At 42.2% G+C, this 25,631-nt stretch overlaps 1 protein-coding gene across 3 annotated transcripts in view; it reads left to right on the forward strand.

The window, feature by feature from the left end:
• kirrel1b (kirre like nephrin family adhesion molecule 1b) overlaps positions 1 to 25,631 on the forward strand; it is a 76,535-nt gene that overhangs the window by 26,525 nt on the left and 24,379 nt on the right. For all 3 annotated transcript variants that reach the window (XR_008829194.1, XM_056391093.1, XM_056391094.1), the window contains exons 2-4: positions 17,266 to 17,415; positions 23,048 to 23,197; positions 24,866 to 25,023. Coding sequence is in view for 2 of the 3 variants with exons in the window: in XM_056391093.1 (XP_056247068.1) it covers positions 17,266 to 17,415; positions 23,048 to 23,197; positions 24,866 to 25,023 (458 nt within the window). In the remaining variant the exon portion in view is untranslated. The remainder of the gene's footprint in view (positions 1 to 17,265; positions 17,416 to 23,047; positions 23,198 to 24,865; positions 25,024 to 25,631) is intronic.

A 25,631-nucleotide genomic window follows, 5' to 3' on the forward strand; every position in this document is an offset into this window, starting at 1 on the left:
ACAGGGAGAGGGGGAAGATCGCAAGAGAGGAAGAGGAAACACAGGACGTCCATGTTTTATTCACACAGCAAATATACGATCAATGTCTCTTTATATAATTCATGGCTCATTTTAAATATTTCACTGTCACGAAGCCAATTAGCAATTTTAGCATGCAGCGTGTTCGTGTGTGTGTTCGTGTGTGTGTGCAGTTTTTATCATGCGTTCCTATGCGCGTGTATATTTTTAAGTTTTTGCCTGCCTAACCCCTCCCCTCTCTCCCCCTCAATCTGTGTACACATGTGTACCAGTGTGTGTGTGTGTGTGTTTGAAACAAGCCGACCCTGCCAAACAGGCTGCTGGGTCTGGGCAAAGGAGAGTGGGTATCGAGGAAAAAGGAGGGGAGGGGAAAGAGGAGGAGGAGAGCGTGTGTGTCAGCGCGCGCGTTTGTGTGTGTGTGTGTTTGTGTGTGTGCATGTGTGTCGGGGGTATGGGGGTTCGTAGAAGGAGGAGGAAAGAGTGAAAAGCCTAGATTGAAGTTTGATCTGTTTGTTCTCTCCCCCTTGTCCCACTTACATGTCCCCTAAGGAGCCCAGAGAAGGAAGGCAGGCTGATGTGTGTGTGTGTGTGTGTGTGTGTTCATATTTATATACGTGTGTGTATGTGAAACACAGCGACACAATCTCAAAGAGAAAAAATGAGCCAAAACAGATCAGGATAAACAGATAAACAGACGGATTGAAATAGACAGACTGACAGCGAGACGGGGAAAGATAAGAGAGAGAAGACATAAGCTGGAGAGGGCACAGAGATAGAGAGATGAAGACGGTGGGAGATGAGTTTAAAAAAAAATTCAAACACACAGATGCACGTGTACACACACAAACACACACACAGCAGCAACACAGAGTGATTGACAGAGACCGACAGACACGCCTACAGTCTGAAAAAAGGATGAGCAGAGAGGAGAGTGACAGAGGAAAAGGGAAAGATGGAGAGAGACGCAGTGATCCACAGCTGGATACAAATCGAAACCGACAGCAGAGAGACAAACAAAAAGACAGACAGGCAGACGGACGGACCGAGCGACAGTCACTAGCTGTATTTGTCCGTTTGTGTCCTCGGATCCTCCGTTAAACACCTTGTGACCAACCTTGTGTGGATTTGGTTAAAGTGATGACACGAATCATTGCCGTGGTCACTGTAATGTCAGTTTTGCCTCCGGTGTGCCTCGAGAGCAGTGATTCATGAGAGAAACACGGCGCTTAAGAGCCGTTGAGTTTGCTGTTCTAAACTCTCAGTATTTGTCAGTCTTTTGGAGGGAAATCGTCTGTAGCGGAGGAAATGATGCATTTTTGGTTTGTTTGTACCTAATAAATCGAGAAAAGCTCAAGCACCAGCCATTCGATCTTAATGGTGAAGCCAAAGAGGAAGCGCCCTAAAGAGACAAATCCAGAATTTGTGCTGGATGCTGGCACTAAGGTCCTAACTCAAGTCGCCGCATATCAGTTCAGAGGCCACATCCTTGAAAGGCTGTTTATGTCCTCATAAGTCAACAAGGCCTGTGTCCTTTCAATTGCTCCTCCAAAAGACAAAGAAATTTAGAAAAAAGGAGAAACTTCGCTGATTTCACATTTGAAAATATGTTTTATTACAAAATAATTCTTAAAGACAAATATATTTGACAGCAAGTTTGTTTGTTTGACGAGTTTCTTGCACCTTCTCCACTCCAGCCACGTCATGAATGCAGCACAACAGCAGCGGGTTTAGTTCTTCTGTATGCGTTCAGCCACAGTACTGCCGCACACTACGCAGTGTAGAAGTACTCAGCCCACAGTTACTTGCAAGGGCAGAATTGGACAGCTGTGCTGACTAAAACTGAAGTGTTTCTTCAGATACAGATGACACACGTGACAGAAAAGAGTATAGATTGTTTTTTAACACCCTTTCCCACCTTAGCTCCACCCAAAACTCAACATCACAAATGTTACTGTGTGTCAGTGTTTTTCTACAGTCTGTGTCAGTGTGAGCTGTGAAAGCCAAAAAAAAAGAAAGAAAAAGAAAAGCTCCCATCTACTCAAAACTTAAATTTCATCACCAGAAAATAAAACTTCATCCACAGGAAATATGCAGCAGTTTGAGCTCTGCCATTCTGTCAGGGTCTTTGCTTTGAGAGGCTGCAGCTGTGCTTTTCCTCGCTATTACTGCTGTGATGGAGAGAGAGAGAGAGAGAGAGGGAGAGAGAGAGAGAGAGAGAGAAGGGGAGAGAGAAAGAAAAAGACAATTTCCATTTAGAGCACTGATCCAACCTATTACCTTAATTCTGCCCTGGCAGCAAATTTCACTAAGATCACTTTTAAAAATGTGTTTTCCCAAAGACAGACTTAATTCAGCCTAATTATCAGGGCAAAGAGAGCCCCGCTCCCCTGGAGACAAACACTTGACAATCAGGACTCCCCTGATACAATCGTGATGCCTCATCACTGTGCTGTTACACTGTTTGACTGACAGATGATCTCTGGGAAATGCAGTGCAGTAAAGGCACAGCACAGCACCTATGTACGATGGATGCTACAACACTAACAAGAAACACATGAATCTTGAGATGTTCTACTGAATGTCCTAATTTCTCATTCTATATCTCTGCTTGATAGACGGATATTATCATTTTAATTTCCTGCAATATTGAAAATGAGGATGATTGATAGGCTCAAACTATCAAATACCGCCTGAACACATTGCTCTTGAATTAAGCATTAGGCAGGGAATACAGAAAGTCCCTAAACTATAATTCCACATGCTAGATCTAAAACATACAGTAGGTGACAGAGTCCAAATTAGCTCATACAGACCTGAAAGGCCTTTTTTCATATTTTACATTCTTTGCAGTAGCAAGATCAGATCTTCAAAGTCTGTAGTAGCTGAGGTATCTTGCACTTACATCAGAGGAAAAAAATGATGAATGTTGAATGCTGCTGGGCTGTGAAGTTCTGACAAAAAAGGGGCCTCCAACGCACGGCTTTGGCAAGCTTTCACACCCTCTCAATGCAGCTCTATTATATCTATGCATTAGGAAGTGTAGGAACTGCAAGAGAAATGTCAGGCAGCCGCTGTGGGAAGGGAAAGGAATTTTAAGTGAATTTTTTGAAATGCAGAGGAAAATAAAATGCAAATTAGGTGTGTTTCCATCAGCAGCGTTGAAGAAAAATAAATTGAATTTCCACACAGACTTTCAAGAACTGATTTCTATTTGGCAAGTTGTTATCGCGCTTTCGTGTCGGATAGTGTAAGTGATATTTCATGCTTTCATTTCAAGATGGAAATCAAGGAATGCACTTTGCATGCTGTAAGGCAGCGACTACAGCTACACTGGAGCATTATACTTGGGGGGGGGGGTGTGGGGGGAACAACATGTAAGTTTCTTTTTGACTGGAAGGTCACGGTTTACACAGAACATCTCACAAAGAATTTTTTAACCTGCAGACCTTTCTTTTTTACCTCGAGTGAGCATAAAACTTGACATTTACATTTGGTTTTTTTTAGTTCTTGGAAGGCAGCCCAGCTCTTGTTCGTGCTGCATTACTGCAGCAACTCCATGAAAATTCACTGTAACTTATTAACAATTAGATTAAACAGCAGGAACATTTCATTTGTTTGGCAGCAGCTTCTCAGGTTTTACCTTCAACTTATTTTTTTTTTCATTATCATTAAGATTTAAGTATTCTCATCCCTGTTTGGAGCCAATTTCTTTTTTTTTTGTCCTGTTGTTCACAGGGCTACAGAGAGGTTATTTCTCTCTTCACTGTTTCACTTCACAGCAGAATCTCATCTACTCTGCCTCAGTGGAGCTCACATCACCAATTCTTATTGAAGGGGAAATCGTACAACCATTGCTGAGCGAGGTCGTTATTTGGATAATGACTAATCTGCTCCCGACTTAGTTCCATTCCTCTGATCTGACGTCCAGGTTGGAGTCAGAGGATGTGGCTAATGATGTGGCTGCAGCGATGTCTGGGAATGCAGAGAGTACACACACACACACACACACGCACACGCACGCGCACACACACACACACAGAGGAGATACTTGCAGACATTCACTTACAAGTCACTCACTTGCTCACTTACTGTAAGCACTTATGTGTATGAGTTCTTTTACCTTGACACCATGAGCTATTCGTTTCCTCTCAAATTCCCCTTTAGTAAATTTAGTAAAAACATTTTTCCACATTATACACTCTCTATCTACTCATTCCAGTGCTTCATGTTTCACTTGTGGTGAAATATTCAAACAACACAGCTTCTTTTTTTTTATGGCCACGTATGTGTTTCTAATATCTATTTGCTCATTTTCATGTTCTTCAATTTAATATCAGCGAAACCTTTGTATTTGGATCAGATTGTAATATACAGATAATATGAAGTTTTGCACACTGCACTCTCATTTTTTATTCAATTTAAAGCTCTCCTAATCAGTACTTTTCATATTTATGAATCAAATGACTTTGTTCGTCATTACTGAACTGACAGAAAACCTTTGTAAGGCAGACATTTGTAAAGACATTTGTAAAATGTGCTTGGTTCACTCAGTATTCTCAACGTGCAGCAGGTGACTGGTTTCAGCAATAAAAGCTCTGACAAACCCACGGTTGGTTGAGTTGGAAACCAAAACAAAGCTAAAAGGAAAGTGAATACTGGAGTTCTCAGTGATCAGATGAATGCTAATGCTGCTCTTTGTCTGCTGGATTTGTCTAAAAAGGCAATTGTTTGCTGACACATTAGCTGTTACAGCTTCATAGAGTGATAATATGTCAAAGCTCTGTCAGCAAGTGGCAAAAAAATTTAGCTTCAACTTCCAGTTGGAGATTATTAAAAAATAGTCAATACAACAACTGTCATGAAAAAATAAAATATATTTTTTCCTCCATCAAAGACCTCCTGTAAAAGTCTCTGAGTAGACTTTTCAGTTTGTTATTTACTCTAATCTGTAGTAACATTTTAATAAATGTAGGAACAATTTCTGGTAGGCTTATCCTGCACCGCATTACTTCTGTTCTTGTAAGGACCCTCATTGTCATAATGGAGACTCTAACCTTGACCCTTACGCTTACTTTAACCTAAACCTAATTCCAACTCCAACCATAAAAACAAGGCTCAACCCTCAAGAAACCCTGAGACGAAATGAGGACTGGTTAACGTGTCCTCACTCACGAGTGCTTATACTGGTCCTCATGAAGAGAGAAGAACCAGAACACACACAAACGTATTCACCCATGCACTTGGTCTGATTTTTATCGACTATAACATTCACAGCATTGACATGCTCACTCATATGCATTCACCCTTGCATGCACCAAAAACACATACACACACATGACCTGCCAACCCTCTACACACACACACACACACACACACACACACACACACACACACACACACACACACACACACACACACACCTGATCAACAGTGGACCACTATAATTTTAAAAATTGTCAAGAGGGGAGTTGCACCCTGGCTGATGTCTATCTATCAAACTGGGGACCTACATAGCCTGAAGTGGTGAGCACAGTCTGGGGCATGAATACATGCAAAGGCTTTCTCAATGTCTTTCGAAAATGGGTCATTTAACTATATCATTTTTAACATTTCAACATCTTGATTTGTCAAATTTCTTGAAAATAATAATATAGTGTTGGACTTTATTAACATTAGAGTAGCCAAAAGGCATGACTATCTAGAAAAACAATAAATGTATGTATTTCTTAACTAAATATAGTGCATGCAGTGTATATTAGCAGCTATTGATGTAGTAATGATCATACCCTTGACCTGAAAACTTCTGACTCCTTGAGCCATTTGGTCGGGATCATTAGTGCAGTGTTTCTTAGAGCTTTTGTGTCCAGTCTTTGGAAGGCAGACTTCAGAATTCACTAAGTTAACTGAAGCTTGAACCCACAGCCTCAAAATTTATAACATACAAGTTATATTACTTACAGCCTTTGAGTCCACACTTTGGGTGTTGGACTTCAAAATTCACTGAGCCTCTTAAAAATTCAACCCAATGAGATATTTAGTTGAGGACTGTTTCACACTTTTTGTTTAGAGCGTTTGACTCTTTCCTTTGGGTGCTGTCGAAAAGGAAAGTTGGGAGCTCCTTTGGGTGGTCATGCTGGCCTAGTGGAAAGAGGTTGGAGTAATAGGACCATTCAGAGGTTTTGAGGTCGTGGATTTGATCCTCAGGCAATTTGTTGTATTTTGACGTCCCATGCCCAGAAAAGACTATAGAACTATAGTCTATAGACTATAGTGTTGCTGGTGAGATGGCTTCAGGAGTTAGAGGACTGTTTGGGAGCTTTAGGGTTGTGAGTTCGAATCCACTGGGGCACATTGAATTCTGAAGTCCAATATACAACAGAAAGAATCAAAATCTAGAAAATAAATAGAGCTTAAGTGACTCTGTTCAAATAGCAAAGGGATTAAGAGGACTACTCTGGAGTTTTAAAGTCTTACGTTTGATCCTCAGGATCTGCCATGAATTTTGAAGTGCAACACCCAGAGTAAACATTTAAAGGCTCTAGGAGATAAGTGTCTATTGTCTGACCAAATATCTCATGGTGTTAGACGACTGCTTGGGAGATTTGAGGATGTGAGTCTGATCCTTGTGAGGCTCAATCAATTTTGAAATCCAAGGGGGCTTGGTGGCATGGGGGGGGGGGGGTTGCGATGTAGGGCAGGCCCGTTGTTGGTACCTGGAGCATCAAAACCTTATCCTGCTCCAGCGGATAAGCTTTGGCCCCCTCCAGAGAGCTGGAAGTAGGGGGTTATGTCATGGAAACTTTGAGCGGATGCTCTGTGCCTCCGAAATGTCCCCCGTCCCCCACTATTGTCGAGTGTGTAATGTCCACTGTTGGATAGGTATACACACACACACACACACACACACACACACACAGTTGCCCTCCTCTTCTCACATGCTTTTTCACTCTGTGCTCATTTGGTGATGTTAATGCTAGCAGACATGTACAGTGTGCTCAAAAAGCAGAGGGAGGGGAGTGTGTGTGTGTGAGTGTGTGCGTGCATGTGTGTGCGCAAGGACATACTGTATGTGCGAATGCAAGTGTTCATACATGTGTGTGTACTTACCGCTCTTAAAAACCAATTAACAGTGCGCAGCAGCAGCCACCCCCCCCTCCTGCAAATGAAGAGGTGAATTAAACATCACCAAGACCAGATGGAAAGAAATCAGACAGAGAAAGAGAGAGGGATGAATAATTGAAGACAGAGAGCATCATAAAAAAAGGGGGGGGAAATAAAACTGAAATAAGAGATGAAATGAAATGTAAGAAAGCAGAAGTCAATTAGAGAGACTGAGAGAGAGCTGCAGGGAGAAGCAGATAGGAAGAGAGGGGAGGGATTGCTGCGAGTGTGTGAGTGTGTGTTTTTGTGTGTGTGCCTGGGAGCGTGTGCACTCAGCGTTTGTGTGTCTCTCCTGCCTTTTTTTTGTTTTTTTTTTTGTCGGAAAAGAGTCAAACTAACACAAGCCAGTTGTTTGAAGTCCACAGCACCATAATCAGGTTGGTTGCAGCACAGTGATGATTAGACTGCGCTCTCTTTTACAAAGCTGAACTTCAACAGCATCCTGCATCTGACTATATTTATACGTGTGTGTGTGTGTGTGTGTGTGGATGAATACCTGTGAACCAGGGGCTCGTTTGTGAGAACTGCTTACACACAGATGCACATCAGGATACCATCAACATTTAAATGTTTGTCACTTGGAAATTTGAGAGTCATACAGGTCTCTTGCATTCTTGTGCATGGGTTACAAATGCCTTTGAAACTTGCCAAAATGACTGAGAGAGGAAATAATCACATATGGTATATAACAATAGAAGAAAAGTTGCAAAAGATAACTTTTGGTTGTATTTATTTTTCACCATTGAGGGCTAATTCTGGTCTGTTACAACCTGATTGTTATTTTTATGGTGTTGATCATCATTCCTATTGTTAATTATAACCTTATACTCACCAAGTTAATTGACTGATTATTGACAGGACAGAGATCATTGTCTCTGTCCTTACACACTGTACATCATGGATTAATCCTCTACTGTGCATCTTTCTGACGCTGTGACTCTGTGAGACAACATGACAGACAACATGACAGTTGTCTCACAGAGTCACAGAGAGAAATAGAGAAGGAGCACTAGCATTAGATTTTGTGACCCAGAAATGCTAATCCCTAAATTGGTTTTTCTTGTAAATAATTAAACCAAGTGTGTGTGTTTTTATGTCTCAATGCAAAGGAAATAAATTGCAGGTTCGTCTCCCTTCATGCTGTCTTGCAGTGATTTTGGGAGAGGAATTGAGTACATTTGTTTGTGTGAGCGAGTGAATTTAGACATGAGTGTGTGTTCAACTCTGTGAGCATTTGTGTTATTTGTGCAGTGAGTGTGCATGCGTGTATGTCTGTGCGTGTGTGTGTGTGTGTGTGTGTGTGTGTGTGTGTGTGTGTGTGTGTGTGTGTGTGTGTTTGTGTGTGTTTGCGATTTGCCCGCGTAGCTTTATGCAGTGTCTCTATGAGATTGTGTGTTTCTGCATCTACACATTAGTAATTGCCCCTGGATGAGCTTGTAAGTGTACGTGTGTGTGCGTGTGCATATGCGTGTGTGTGTGTGTGTGTGTGTGTGTATGTATGTGTGATTTCCAACAACCGCTCCTCCGCGGTCGGCGTCACGCTGCTCCTCTGTTCTGCTGGAAGTGTTTGTGAGGGGAAATAAAAACTGTGTTTGGTGGGGAGAGGGGAACACTGGGAAATCACAGAGCTACTGTTTACAGCAAACACCGAGTGAGCCGGGACACAACAGTGACAAAGTTATGATCTCTATGTCTGTCCCTATGTGTCTGTCTCACTCTGTCCCTCTCCATCTCTCTGTCTGCTTTTGTGTTCGTCTCTGTCATTTTAATGCTGTGTGCTTCAGGGGCATAAATGTTACATGAACGATATTTCCAAAACATCAAAATAAACAAGGCAGCAGTAAACCTACCATCCTGAAATGATGCAGCTAACCGTCACGGCCAATCAGAAACAGGTCGCTGTATTCTGACCTTTGTTTGTAAATGACTGGAGGGACACATGGCTTTGTAATGTGACATACTAATTTTTTTTTGTGGTAATTTTGTGCGTGTGCTGCGTTGTATGTTGAACGTGTCTCGCCTCCCTGTTTACCCCTCTGCTACATTCTACTAGCAAGAGCCAATTACTAAACTAATCCAATAGGATGCAACAATGCATTAATCAGTTTTCACGCACACGTACTGTATCTAACTCGGATTCTCTTTCTGTAATTCATGTCTGTTTTCTTTGCTGTCATTGGGTGACACTCTTTCATGCCAACACTTTTCTCCTGCTTGCATTTCTTTCTCATCTATCAGCGAGCGTTCAGACTGAAAACAGCCATACATTAAAAATATGCATGGAGCTGGGCTGACAGAGACGTATCATTGAGATACCTGTTGGACAGTGAGAGGCTGCTTTCACAAACGTGATTTACGAGCGCGGCTTACACGCAGACCTCGGATTTTGGCAGCGTCACATTTCACAAATGAATGTCGCACATAAATTGCGGATACATTTGTGAGTCCTGCAGGGCTCTTATGCTCGTGCACGGGCTGCATGAGCATGCAACGTGAAACGTGAAGAGGAAATGATCTCTTGTTGCAAATTTGTTGAAATGGGCCCACTGAAATTTAGTTTCTGAGTGTGAAGGTTTATCAGATACCTAAACATTTTATCCTCATTTTTCAGGAAGTTAAAGGAGCTACATAACTTTTACTATTGCTACATAGCTAACGTTAGCATTGACGGCTGTTTACTTACCAGTCTAGAAGAAACGTTGCGAGTTCAACATCAAATTTCATTCCTTTACTTAGGATGAGTTGTCTCCAGAGGTGGAAAGCAACACCGATGTTAACTCTTGTCTCTATCACATCTTTTCTTCTCCTGAAGTTAGCATGCTAACCAGCTAGCCCCAGCCCATCTCATCACTTTCCGATAGCGACTCACTGTAGCCTCCAATCTGCCTCGAAGACGTAGCGCTGCTCAGAGGACATTTTATAATATCTTGTCTTGTAAATGCAATGATGGCCGAAGCTCTTCACCACCACCCGCTCCCTGCAAGAAACCACGTTCAGCAGCAGAGAAAACTTATGTATAACCTATGTATAAAAAAAATTCTCACGCTGCAAAGTAATCTCCCAGGAAAGTGACAGATAACATTTTGCTGTCTTGTGGCAAAAGTTGAACCACATTCAGCATTTTTGTTCCAGATGATGCATCAACGCTGCATCAACGCTGCATCAACGCAGTCGTCCCATTCAGATGAATGACAGAGCTGCATTTCGACACAGGGCTGCTGTGTATCCAAAAGTGTCATTAACAAACATGAATGAGGTGATTTTTTTTTTTTTTTTTCAGCTGAAAATATGATAAGAATGTGCAAAGAGGTGCACTGACAGTGTTATAATTCATGTTTTATTCCAAAGACAAAGCCAAAGGAGTGCACTCCTCAGTAAAACCAACTAATGGTTAAAAAGCAATGAAACCTGGAAGCATCAACATTGTCGTGGGTGGTAGATGATATTAAGTTCAAAAAGTCTAAAGCCACTTCTGACCTCTTGTGAGATGAGACAGACCTTGAGCCAGTATTTATTCAGAAAATGCTTTATCAACAAAAACATTTTCCACTTTGAGCAAGTGTGAAAAGTTTCTTTTTGCAGTGTTGGGGAATTGTATTAGGATGATTCTAATGCATTTTCACATCAACTTTCTAAGTACATTTGTAAGCTCCAAAATGTCACAAACATTTTCGCCTGATATTGGTCTTTCTGTCTCTCCAGCCTCACTGCTTCTCCTCTTTCACCTCGCTCTTCATTTTTCTGTGCTTCTCTCTTGCTCCCTTCCTCCCACTCACACTCTCTCTCTCTCTCTCACACACACACACACACACACACACACACACACACACACACACACACACACTCTTTCACTCTTTCTCCTTCTCTCATGCAAACACCTTTTTTTTCTTTTTTTTTTTTACTCTCCCGTCCACACTTTGCCCTTTGCTGCCTTTTCAGAAATGGCAAATATATGCACACGGCATACACAGCACAACAATGACAGATATGTATGCAGGCATGCGTGTAAACACGGACAATGCTCACACATGCACACTCACACACAAGCACACAGATGCGGCGTGCGCTCTCCTGCCGGAAAGTGGTGTGTGGTAGTTGAAATGGGAGCGAGCTGTAGCCCGGGGGCAGAGCCGGGACATGAATACACGGAGAGGGTCAGCGTGGCACTTTTTAGGGGTGGGGGTTAGGAGGATGAAGGCTTCAGGGTGTAGAGGGCTGCAGTTTAGGGTTACAAACCTCACAAACTGTTCTTTCATTTCTACATAGCAATGGTTTCCTTGCAGGAAATTGTATTTGGCCTCTGGCGGCCATATTGGAGGTCTTCGGCTCAAACAGTGGATGCGTTCTTCAGTCCATACTGTGGCCACGTCTAATAAGTTGGCAAAACATCCCACTTTGAAGCCGAGGCAGCTAAAATGTCGTCTGACTTTTTGTGTCTTACGAAGACATTTTTCTAAGTTCCTTTCACATTAACTTAAATTCCAACATTATCAATGTGTGAGAGGTATGATTTGATTTCACTGAGCAGTATCATGATGTTTAGCCCACAACATTAGTAAAGACATCAATGACAAGCGGATTCCTGTCAGCTGCGCCCTCAGCTGCCATTTTCTTTTTTGTTCTTTCTTTCTGAGCTGTTGAACTGCTTGCAAAATGTGAAAAGTTTCTCGATAGGATTCACTTCTGTCAATCACCACAAAGACAAGTGAGCTAAAGAGGTAGTGACAAACATTAAGGGGCAACATACACTTGTGTCACACGACAAGAGGCTGCTTCTTCCATGGAGACTTCCTTGAGCATCAGTCATTTGTAAAACTGCCTAAAAATTGCCTATCTCTAGCAGACATGTGATTTCTGACAGTTGTCTGTCAGGAACAAAGAAGCAGCTTGACGTTAGAGCATAGGCAGGAGGTTGGGGATGGATGGTTTGACAAAGCGTACGCCACTGACTAGAAAAGCTGCTGTCCATTTCCTTTTTTCCTACAGACAAGTCGATGTTGGTTTGTTTTAACCATGACCGTGATCATTCCTTATCATTAAAGGTCCCATATAGTATAAAGGTAGATGTCCATGTGTTGTTTGATTATAAAGCAGGTCTAGGTTCTATATTGATACTGTGAAAGTATCAAAGCCTCAGTCCACAGAGAAATGCACACAGCCTGTATTCACAAACTGAGCCTTAAAATTAACGATCAGGACTTCTGTAACTTTGTGATGTCACAGCAAAGCAGTCACCGCTCTCAGCCTTCCCCCAAGCCCCACCCACCCAGACCCACCATCTAGCCTTCCAGGATTTGGTTTTTCTGAGTGTTTACCTGATATCTGCTATATTTTTATTCGAGCACTCAGAAAACAGTCAGCAAATCTCCTCTGATTGGCTCACCGACCTGTTGTTACTAGAGCTCCAGAGAGAAGTCTGAGAGTTGTTGTTTTTGTGCCCAAAAAAACGTATAAATAATAATAGTGGTGTCAGATCAGATAACGGTCATATGAATTATTGTTGTAGCAGTGATCAGATCAGAATAAACACTTTTATGTGTCGTATGGAAAGGCAGTGACAAATATAGTGTTTGTTCGGTGAGTCTGGTGTGTTCTACTGACATTAAGTAACTGCTCTGCAGGATGGTTCAGGCTCAAAAGTTTATGCATCATTAATGTGTGATCAATTTAGATGAATGACTTTGACTGAATGACAAAATTCTGTTCACATTTCAGCCTCACTTTTTACCCTGGATTCACACTTCTTTTCCTAGTATAGTTCCGGTAGTATATATTCCAAGAAAGTCAATGTTTTCCATTGTATCTTCACACTTCAGCTCATGTATAATGGAATATGTAGAAATGTATATAATACAGTAAGGTAAGGAGTGTGTGCTTTATATTTAAAAGTTAGATTAAATTAATAAAGAGCTAGTTGGATAGTTCCTGAATAGATGTTTAATAAAACAGTGTGATGGAAAAGAGGACAAAAGATATTAAGAATAATATGTTTGGACACCAAGGCAGTAATTGTGAAGCTCTGACTATTGTACCACTGGGTACATTATGCAATGAGAGGGAGAGAGAGGAAGAGAAGATATACCTAACATCATCCCTCAGGGTAATGATGCAGAGAGGTAAAGACAAAGAGAAGAAAAGGAAGGAGGAGGAGGAGGGAGGCTGAGACAGACAGAGGAAATAGACAGAGGGGAAAGGAAAAAGTGAGAATGTTAGAAAAACACCTAGAAAGAGATAAAAGAAGATAGAGATGCTGGAAAACTAGAGAGGTGAGGAAAGAATGGATGAAAGAGAAGAGATGGAGAGAAGGAAGAGTAAAAGAGAGGAGGGAGAGATAAGAGAGGTAAAAGAAAAGATAAGAGAAGGTATGCTAAGAAAAGACAAGAAGAAAGAGGAAAAGGGAACAGTAAGAAGAGTAAGAAAGAAAAAAGGAGGATGAAGAGAAAGTGAAAGTCAGACAAGGAGAAAGAAGATGAGAGACGGAGAGAGAAGCAAGGAAACGGAGGGGATGTGGGTAAACCTGGAAAGAAGTGTCAGAGGAGAAAAGAAAGAAAAAAGGAAAAGGAAGGAGGGAAGGAAGGAGGAGAGAAGAGAGGAAGAGAGTGAACACATGGGAGAGAGACAAGGAATTTGGAAATTGAGGGGGGCCGAAGAGAGGAGTGTGTGTGTGTGTTGGGGGGAGGAGGGTGGGTATCCCGTAGGGTTAATTACATCTCTGTTCTCTGTCAGTGTGGCTCTCTCCTCCGCGATCTGAGTCCCTGCTGCAGGCTGACAGGCCACACACACACACACACACACACACGCACGCACGCACACACGCATGCACGCACACATGCACGCACATGCACAAGCACAAATGTTCATACAAATATATACCCACATTCTCATAAACACAGATATACACACATCCACGCACGCTCAGATATCAACATACAAAGAGAAATGTTCTCTGTCTCCTCCTTTTTGTCTTTCTGTCACTATTTTTCTCTCTCTCTCTTTCTGTCTCTCTGTCAGACACACACACACACACACACACACACACACAAATACAATAACACACCACGGTCTGTCCCAGGAGAGCATGCGTTGTTCTGCGCAGAGTTAGACACGAAGAAGAGGGCCCTTACTCGTAATAGCTGTTAATTTTGCATAAATCATGCATAACATGACCCACATGTAAATCACTCATGTCAGCAGGATATCACATCCCAACAGCTCTGTCTTCTTCTTCTCCTTCTTCTCTGCAGGAAGCGGCAGCAGCTTCCATTTTCACCATTTTGTCTCTTCCTCTGTTTGTCTTTGCCTTCTGAATATGAAAGACAGAAAGGTGCGTGAAGTTCCAGTGTGGGAACATTATGATCCTACGCTCCTCTGCAGGGGTTCTTCAACTCATTATGAAGGAATAATATCATTTTCACTCATGCTTCATGTACATAACAGATTAAATGTATGAATAAGATAAGTCTCAACTTCTCTGCCATTGCTGTGAGACTTTGTGTTGAACTGTGGGTTGTACCTGTATGTGAAGAGTGTGATAGTTTATAGAACTTCATTACATTCTGGTTTACTGAGGCTTTTTCAAGTTCATTGTGTCTCCACCAGTAAATTACTCCCTATTTGACTGTTTCAAGAATATTTGGTGTGTAAACCAACATGGCAGACTAGATAAAAGCTATTAATATAGATATATAGATATAATATATAATATAAGTTCTATCCTTGCTCTGCCTCAAAATCCCTTAAGAATGTTTTCCATTCTGCGAACAATATTTTATGGATATGTTTTGCCTTTATTTGCCTTCATGCAGCAGAGGCCCTGAACCAGAGTCAGACTGGTCCTACTTGACTGTTCAAACATCAGAGGAAAGTGGCGATTCAAATAAGAAGCCACTGCTTGAGTTCATTCAGTGAGCTGACACCAAAAGCAACTCAGCTAAAATAAGTAATTTTGTACACTTTTTAAACCTGGGTTTCAGAATGATTCAGTTACAAAGAATAGCAAAAAAAAAGAAATCAAAGATAAGCAGGAGTGTTTACTATAAAACACTGAGAATGAGCAAGTGCGAGTATTAATAAAATGTCTTCGGGGAAAGAAATAGGTCTTGAGATGAAATTTAAAACACAAAGACTCTTCCATAACCTGAGAGCTAGGAAAACAAAACCAGATGTACATTAGAAATGTTTAAGCCAGCAGAAATAATATCTGTATTATTTCATCATCACATCATCTGTTATTTTGCCACAATAAGGAAAAAAAGGCTTGACAAAACAACAGCTACTCTAACAATAGTGAAGTGCTTTAGGGTGGATTTTCCCTTTAACTTCAAATAGCTAACACAACTATCAGCTCACAGTCGCTGCAGTTGTCGTCTCGATTCAGTATTCAGAGGGAAAGTTGATGAAACATCAAAGTGCTTCATGTGACGTGTGAAGATTCATGTCTTAAGTAAGGCAGCCTCCCTCACAAATAACATGACGGGTCGTGTAATCCTCCTGACAAATCAGTAAATCTCCTGTTGTTTGCACCTTTGTGGCTGAATCCACTGAGACGTGTCCCTCAGAGCCACGGCCTGCCTTATTAACCAGTTTTGCCTTAATTAGCTAATAGGATTGTTTTAACCATGATCCAAGAACAGAATAGCCCACGGGAAGACAAACACCAAGTTTGTGGAAGTGTGTGTGTGTGTGTGTGTGTGTGTGTGTGTGTGTGTGTGTGTGTGTGTGTGTGTGTGTGTGTGTGTGTGTGTGTGTGTGTGTGTGTGTGTGTGTGTGTGGCCATGTTTCACTATATTTGTGGGGTCTGAATGATTCATTGTACGTCCAGCAGGTTTGTGGGGAACAAATGTTGGACCCCCACAAGTTTAAATGTCTGTTTGAGGGTCAGAATGAGGTTAGGGTCAGAGTTAGGGTAAGGTGCTAGGGAACACATTATAACAATGATTGGTCCCCACAAATATAGTAAGACAAGAATATGTGTGTGTGTGTGTGTGAGAGACTCAATGTGCACGAGTGATTCAGTGAGGGGTGTGTGTGTGTGCGTGAGCGCATAAATTGGATGTGATATCAATGCTGTGTGTGTGCAGGAGCTTCTGTTTGTGTTAAGATTCAGCGTGTTTGTGTGTGTGTGTGCGCATGTGTGTGTGCTCGTGCACGTGTCATCTAAGGCACCACAGTCTCCTTCGCTGCCTTAATTAATGTGCCTTCTCGCAAGAGTTTCTCTGGAATATGAAACCATTTTACCTGATGATGCAAACGGCTGAAAACAGTGGCGGGTTAGTGCCTCGCCTCCTCACCTGACACTTTCCCTTTATGCGAGAGCGTTAATGTATGCCTGCGCTACACTTGTAGTTTTTATATCCGTGTATTTTAGTGCCACTGCAATAGCCAAAAGGCTTATTTTGCTGGAGGAAATGTGTGTGTGTAAGCAAAATCCTTTGTACTGTGTGATGAAAAAGAGCAGGCTGTATCACAGCTTGGCAATGATGTTCTTGCTACACAAGCACACGGCTACAGATCTACGCACGCACACACACACACACACACACACACTTTCACTCGCACATACCCACGCAGAGACACACATAAGCCTCAGTAAAGTCCAGGGAAATCTTGAAAAGGGGGCAAGAAAGAGACGGATTGGAGGCAGGAGGCACAAAGACATGACAAATATGCAAATTCTAGCAACAGAGCTCTGGGTCCTTTTTAAGAAGAGAAATTATTAAAAATGATTTTATAAAATAAAATCTATTAATTTTCCCTCATCCTTCCATTCAGCCAGTGCATATTTGCATAAATGCAGGGAATTCGATTCAAAACTTTACCGTCCCACCAAGAGAAATTTCACTCGCAGACAGGGTTTATATTAACACACACTCTTTGTAAAGCACATAATAAAAAAAGGACAATAAAAACACTGTATACACAATAAAAAAGACTTAACAAATCACCCCAACAGCCACCATACGGACAAGCATGAGACGATAAGACCGGACAGGGACTGTGTAGCTTGATACAGTGCAGTAAAAGATGGTCAGGTCACAATGAAAGAAACTTAACATCGGTTTCCCTCTCTCTGTCCCTCTCCTGCAGTGTGGAGCGTTCGTTTCTCCCAGGAGCCCGCGGACCAGTCGGTGGTACTGGGAGAACGGGTGGTGCTGTCCTGCGTGGTCTTCAACTACAGCGGCATCGTCCAGTGGACCAAGGACGGCCTGGCCCTCGGCATCGGCGAGGGTCTGCGCGGTGAGGGAGGGGACAGAAATCCTGTAATGGGAGAAAAAACCTTGCAGCTGCAGGGATCAAAGTGAAGTGAAGAAGGGGAATAACTCAGCCACGGTCTCGGTTCAGTTTTGATTGTAAGAACCCTGACAAAAGCTATTATGGCTGAAAAGTGCAGGGGTTTTTTTAACATTAAGGGAATGAACACTGTACAGAGAGAGATAGAGTTAAGAGCCAAGAGGCGTGTGAGTGACAATCTGGGCAAAAATGAGTCCTGTATATCATGCTGAATTAGAGAAAATCCCTCACACTGCTGACAAAAGCAGACGCACATTCGCATTTACATTTTAAGCCGACACGCACATACAGAATGACTTACAGTGAGTGCAACAGTAGAGTACGCTTCATTTCAGAGATGGAGAGGCATCACATGCAAACAAAAGTGAAGAGAGTCAAAGGGTCAAAGCCTCAACAGACGAGTCTTTTTGTCTCCATTCAGGAAATGATCAGAGGAAACTCACAAGTGCAAACCGAAAGAATAAGAAGCAGAGAAGAAGAAAAGAGAAAAAATGTCCTTCACTGACCTCAGCCCCATTTGTGCAAAATTCAAACAAGCTTTTGACCAGTGCGGCTCATTGAATGTTGCTATTGACATCTTATGACTGCAGCTGCTGGCAGCTCGTATTCTTTGCCCGTGATAAATCTGGGCAAGGAATGAAAATGATCCCTCAGACTTTCATGTGTTCAAGTATGAAAAAGCCTCTCTGTCCCAGAAATTAAAAACTTCACCGAAGCAAAATGAAAGACTGTGTGACATGTTAAAACTTAAACGCTTCATTATAACCAGTTAAAAGGCTCCTGATGACGAAAAGTGATTTATTGACGAATTTCACCATAAATATGTGGAAACATGACTGACAGGTGCCAAAAACCTGCTTTTGAATTACAATCTGTCAGATGCTTTTTGTAATGTTTAACTGTCAACATCTTTTAATGCTCAGCAGGACTGTTGTGGTGATTCTGCTCTGCACTTACATGCACCTGTCAGACAAACCGTGTGCAGGATTATGACATCAACAGTTTCTGCTGGTGACGCTACAAAGACTCAAACTCAAATGTTATGCTAAATACATATTTTTACCTGCATTAACGTGACTTTAAAGTGACAGTTCTGGTTATTTGACATAGGGCTGTGTGAGGTAATCATACAGTGTATGTAGATACGGAGCGGCGCCCTGCCAGTTTGGAGAAGGAGACGTAAGCACCGGCACAGAAGCCGAGTGATGTGCTTTAATAAAATGTCCACCAAAAGAAGTCAATATCAGTTGAAGTGTACGCTACTTTATTTCGCCATCAAACATCAACATTCCTTTGGAACTACAGTTTCTAAACCGCTGAACTACCATATTACCACGCCCAAGCACACTTACAGCACACACAGTATCACGCCGCGGATCAGCTGTTTATATGCACAGTATGCCGCTAGGGGTCTTTCAATCAATGACAGAGGACGGTGTCGTGGCGACGTTGTGAAATAGTATGGGATCATGGGAGTTGTTGTCTTCCCCACCATCACCGTAACGTTCTCCCGGTTCGGATTCCTTCAGTGTCAGTCGTTCAGGAGGTTTTTACCAGGAACCGAATTATCCACAGAGGTCTCCTCCTCTCCAAACCAAACACACCCTGACTAAAATCACTGAATAAAGCTGTTTCACATTCAGTGTTTTTCTCTGAGGGGTTTGGACTAAAATCCTTCATCTGGTTAAAATACATAGTTAAAAAAACAGCAAAGTATACCAAAAGTTGTATCTTGAAAATGTGGCTTGAAACTGGATAAAAGCCAGTTTTGAGCTTCTGTCAGGCGAGCACAATGTCGACACGTGCAAAGCAGATATGACGTTCATTGGCAGGCGACCAAATCATTCATCAAATCATCAGTCCTTTTAATGTGGAAAAGTTACATATTATAACTTTAAGTGAGAAAGAACCAAGTGTAGCTGCGCTTGTGCGTAGGAATACGGTAGTTCAGCGGTTGAGAAGATGTAGTTCCAAAGGAAAGCGCGGTTTGACGACAAGATAAAACAGTGAAAATATTCAAAATATGCGTAAGATAATATTAAATACAATATACATTTTTGAGGATGTCCCCATCCACAGCAGCACATCAGTTCTGTACCGGTGCTCTGGGCTGCTTCTCTAAACTGAGAAGGCGCCACTCCGAATCTTCTGCAGGCAATAAACCGACTGTGTATAAGAAACTCACGCAGCCCTACGTCAAATCACCAGAACTATCACTTGAAAATCATTCTGTAATAGAGGGTAAAAAAAACAAACAAACACTTATTTAGAAATGAAGTCAACAAAATGTAACGTTACAAACAAGGAAGTAAATTAGCACTCGTATACTTTATTCCCACAAATCTCCATTTCTCATCAGACTGTAAATTCACCCACAAAGAACGACACACACGCTGTGTAGCACGCAAACACATCACATACATAACCACCCACACACGCACACACACACACATATTCAATCAACCCACCACCCATGCACACACACATAAAACAGACACACATTGTCACTCAAGTGATAATCTGACATGTGATGTGAATCTTGTGTTCAACTCAATTTAATTCACAGGTTCAGTAAAGGTCAGCACATCTCGCTCTCTCTCCCTCCCTCCCTCCCCTCCCACTCGTCTTTCACTCCCTCCCTCCTCTGTCTTTTCAAACTACAGCTCCATCATCACTTTGCTTTATGTATTTCCCACATCACCTTCATTGCTGTTTCATCTCTCTTCCTCCTCTTCTGTTTTCTCTCTTCTTCTTCATCTTCATCTTCTTCTTTTTCTCATCCCTTCCTCCTCCCTCTTTCTCTCTGTCTGTCAGTAATGCTCTCTTTGTCCTTGCAGCCCTTTTTTTTTGCGAGCATGGTCCCGGTGGCAAACACGCCAGCGTTTGATAAACATGTTGTTCTCTTTGTCTCTTTATTCTCTGCTTTTTCAGCCATCTATCATCACCTTCTGTCCATCCTTCATCCTCAAATAGTCTGTGCCGCCGTCCCTTCCTTCATCTCTGACACTGTCTCTCAATCTTTTCATCCCTTTTTCATACTGTGAGCATGAAGTCGTGTAATGTGTGTGTGTGTGTGTGTGTGTGTGTGTGTGTGTGTGTGTGCGTGTGTGTGTGTGTGTGGGGAGGGGGGGGTCTATAAATTGTGAATATATATGCACCAACAAATACTATTAATTGATTCTGATCCGAGGATGTGTTGCTGATGCATGTATCATCACATATAAGAGGTTGTTATGTGCCCTGTATGATGTCATACAGCTGTTGATGACAGAGTGGGCGTGCGGTAAATTCATACCTGCAGTTTGAACACCCACACACATGCAGGAGATCTGCATTTATTCACTGACAAAAACACTTTCTCAACATCACATCGCATCACATCACATAGTTGTGCATGTACATGTGAAAAAGAAAAATCCTTATAACGTATGTATCAGTGTGTGCACCGACATGCGTGTCATGTTTACATGTATACCTAGAAACGCACATCTATCCCCTACCTGCAGGCATCAGTGGTGGCAGTTCATTGTTCGTCCTCAAACCTCCTCCTCCTCCTTCTCCTTCTCCCCGGGGTGCTTTCACCTCTGTGGTTGCTATGCTGCGAGGTGCTGGAGTGGATGATGTAATCTCCACTAATACTTTTGTCGTCGTCCCCCCCCCCCGACCCACCCTCCTTCCTCCTCTCCGTATACCCCGACTGCCTGCCTGCCTGCTCGCCTGCCTTTGCCATCTGAATCCATGATGTCATGTTAGGATTGGGCACGGAGGATCAATGAGTGCCCCCTAGTGGGACGTCACGCTCAATTATGTCTTTGTCTGAGAGGCGAGGGTTCAAACAGAGAGAAAAGGGGCTGTTGTAATTGGAACGGCGCTGCCTGTAGTTCTGCGTATGATGCTGGAATTGATGTGGCATCATTGTATATGTGGCAATGCCTGATCAGTGTTTGTGCAAAAACCCCTCAGCTGTGTGTGTGTGTGTGTGTGTGTGTGTGTGTGTGTGTGTGTGTGTGTGTGTGTGTGTGTGTACGTGTGTACTCCTGCATTCATTACCTTCCTCTGGGTTGTTTGTGTAAAGGACCTACTATCATGGTCTCCAGATGCTCTGGTTAATGCAAAAAGGTCTTCAGAACTTCCGACACAAATGCCACAAACGCTGAGCGTCGTCCGTGCGCTGTGATTAAAAGCTTTGACATTTCAGCATGAATATGTGTACCATTTGCTGATCTCTGTCTCTGACTGATGTGATACAATTGTGATTCAGCTTTTTATCCATTTCATAAGAGCTTTTACATTTGCTTTATCTTGTAAACAAGTCAAGTGTCAGTCCTCTGCTGCACAGGGAAGCAGAGAAATACAACAGTCACTGACACTGACTAAAAGAAGATGAAAGAGTAGATATACAAATGTTTTCAATGGTTCCCTTTTCTGAAAATGTTTTTGTGCTCCGTTCACTGAAAAAATGTATTACCTCACTTACTTTTTATGGTGTCTATCCATTGAGATAGTTTTAGTTTTATTTCCTGAGCGTTCTGTTGCAACCCCAGTAAAGTAAAGATGAATGGGATTTTCACTGTCACTCTGGATCATCCACAGGATTGTGATCTGATATACATGATATCAGATTTTCACCATTATCGTCACCAAAAATAAAAATCTTATTACAGTATAACTGCGATATCTCTAGAGTATGTGAATAATAATAATAATAATAATAATAATAATAATAATAATAATAACAACAACAAAAAGAAACACCAGATGAACTGATTAACAAAATATCCACAAGGCCTAACATCTGCCATCATGATATTATCATATGTGCATTATTAACACAATATTTTTAGTTATCGTCAGTGCCGTTATATTAGGAAACCTCCGCTCGGAACAGTTTTCAAAGGGATGACTGTTTATCATCAAATAGTCCCTTTGAAATCTGTTCAGTGGATTATTAATTCAGGTGAACTACATCCTTAAATTAATAACATTTCTTTTCATATTCCATTTTCTATACTTTTACAGCCAACGCTTTGAGTTGAGGATGTTGGACAGCTGATGTTTCTACAGTCATAATAACAAAAGATGTCACAATATGTGAAACCTGGCATCTTCCTTTCCATGTATATTCACAATTTCACCTAGTTTTCTTTTTAGTAGAGGGAAATAAAAAGTTTTACTCCAAAACCCAATATCATTTTTTTTTTTTTTAGTGTTGTTGAAACTCATCACTCACTGTTTCTAAAATAAAGATGATATTATCCTCCAGCACAGATCTTTTGTGAAGGCAGTGCTATTATGATGACTCATGACTGTAGTAGCAGCGGGTAATGTAGCTCTTCCTTCATGCCAACAATCATCTCCAAACAGCAGGCCACGTTTTTCCAGGTGGTAGACTATTTTTAAATTACATTCCAGAAGTTAATTTTCCAAACGCGACAGGCTTTTCTGACCTGCGAATAAAACGTATTATGAAGCACGACCTGACAGTGGAAGTAAAAAAAAGGAACCCCCAAGCATGAATCACAAAATGAGTTTTCGACTCCGTCTTTCTAACTGTAAACCTGCTGTGTGTCTCCTGCAGCCTGGCCCAGGTACCGTGTGCTGCGGGCTCTGGACATCGGCCAGTACAACTTGGAAATCTCCAATGCCGAGCTTTCTGATGACTCTCTGTACGAGTGTCAGGCCACGGAGGCCGCCCTGCGCTCCAGGAGGGCCAAACTCAATGTGCTCAGTAAGTGGACCACAGCTGCAGACACAGGGGCCATTATCCTCATGCTTGTTTTTCTGATTTCCTGTCAGCCAGTATAGTTCGAAGGACCTTTTCATTCTAAGAAAACTCGAGGTGATTATCACAGGCAAGAGAAGAATGTGAGGAGAACGTCTCCTGAGTCTGAGAGAATGAACTTTTCTCTCAGAAGCACCGTTACAGTTTGACTATGTGGTTAAAATCACAAGATTGGTTTGGATCAGTGGTTCTCAAAGTGGGGTCTCAGGACCCCCAGGGGTCCATGAGGAGGTTCCTAGGGGTCCCCAGTAAAAAGGGGTAATCATTTATTTCCACTATAATTCCATCTATAAGTAATACAATGACAGAATGTATGACTATTTTGGTCATGGGTCTCAAACACCTTCTGTACCTGAAACATCTAAAGCAGAACTCTTATCAGATGGGGGAACGGGATCTAATTTGTGTCAGTTTAGGGATCCTTGATGTGAAAAAGTTTGAGAACCACTGGTTTAGATGCACAGTTATATGATGCATCATTCTTGTGTTTCCCGTCTGTTTCCATCAGCCAAATCACCATCCTCCCGACAAATCAACCTCCAGAATCCATGAGCTGAGCTTTTTCTTTGCTGGAACTGTCAATATTACATTAAAAATAAATTAAGAGGGTCAAAAAAAAAAGCACAAGAATGCAAAATGAGAAAGGCCTCAGCAGCAGTGTGGCGATGCAGCAAGTGTACGGATAACTTAGAGGTTAGAAAGTCAAGTCAAGTCAATATTTATTCATATAGCGCCAAACCACAGCAGGAATTATCTCAAGGCAGTTTTCATATAGAGCAGGTTGAGACCCTTCTCTTTATGATATTGATTACAGACACCCAACAGCTCCCGCCATGAGCGAGCACTTGGCGACGGTAGCAGGAAAAAACTTCAGCAGAACCAGACTCAGGGTGGGTGGCCACCTGCCTGGACCGGATGGGAGGAGAGAGAGAGAGAGAGAGAGGGAGAGAGAGGGAGGGAGCAGGTGGGAGGACCACCATGCAATGATAATGATAATAGTAATGTGATAGTAAGGACAATAACAGCAACAAGCAGCAGCAGATGTTGAGCAGGATCATGGAGGCTGGTAGGTGGTTTGCAGTTGCAGATCTAGACTCTACAGCTCTGGAGTCAGAAAGACCTGCAGAGAGCAACAGGAGGAGAGAGGAGAGAGAGCACAAACCAATCAGACCCAAGTTTGTGTCCAAATGCTGCTCGGTGAACGTCTTCTAGCTCACAGATTTGGCTGAAACATGTCGCTCTTGAAAGGTGCATTTACAGTTCCTCCTGACTCCCTGACTAATTAGCACGGTGTACCACTGTGGCCATAACCTTAAATTTGATCAGGAAATTCAAGTGAAATAAATAAGTTCAGCAACTAATCTGACGACTGTTTTGACTGAAATCACAAACTACCGATGGCAAAGAGGTGAAAAACCAACCTTCTTCAGCTTAATAGGAATCCAATGCATTTCCAGAGTTTTCAAAGGCCTGAGGTACTATTGCTCCAACCTCAATCTCATGAACGTATGGACTGATTATGTACATATAAAGGTTCATTTGTATGCATGACTGCGCCCTTGCACAAATGAGTCCTTTTTAACGCTCGGACTTGTGTGTGTGCTTCCCCTCCAGTCCCCCCCGAGGATCCGGTGGTCGAGGGAACCCCGGAGCTCCTGCTGATGGCCGGGAATCCGTACAACCTGACCTGTGTGACCCGCGGGGCCAAGCCTGCGGCGCACATCCAGTGGACCAAGGATGGAGTCGCTGTGGAGGGAACCTACCAGTCCACGGTGACTCACACGCACCCATGCACACAGGCGGATAATGGCAAACACACACACACAGGGGAAGACAACAAAACACACATAAAACACATAAAGTTTATTACACTAAAATGAGATTTTCTTAATCTCCTATGGCTTAAAAGACTTTGTAGTACAAGTTCTGGCACAATTACAATCTGCTGCTCAGTAACATCCACTCTCAGTCTGTTTATTTGTTGGTTTAAACAGTGTGCTTTTTTGCCGTTGGCTCTGAATTACAGTGTGAACACCTCAGGCCATGCAGCACCCCTGGAGGCCTGCATTAGGGAAACACGGTGTGTGTGTGTGTGTGTATGGTAAACAAGCTTAGCGCATGACTTTCTTGGATCTTCGTTACTAATTGCAAATTCTGACCTGCAAACCTGTGGCTGGAAGCTTGTTGTGCCTTAAAACCCCGATTTTAAGCATTTGGGACCCAATTAAGAATTTATATATTTTTTTAATTAGGGTATTTATTTTCACCAGTGGCAATGAAAGAGCACAAACATCAGTGAAATGCGACAGCAGTATTAACTATATCAAACTGAAACCTGCCTGTAACCGTTAATAGTATTAAATGATCAAGGAAATCATCT

The sequence above is a fragment of the Seriola aureovittata genome, chromosome 12 (assembly GCF_021018895.1).
Source record: "Seriola aureovittata isolate HTS-2021-v1 ecotype China chromosome 12, ASM2101889v1, whole genome shotgun sequence".
Classification (NCBI taxonomy): domain Eukaryota; kingdom Metazoa; phylum Chordata; class Actinopteri; order Carangiformes; family Carangidae; genus Seriola; species Seriola aureovittata.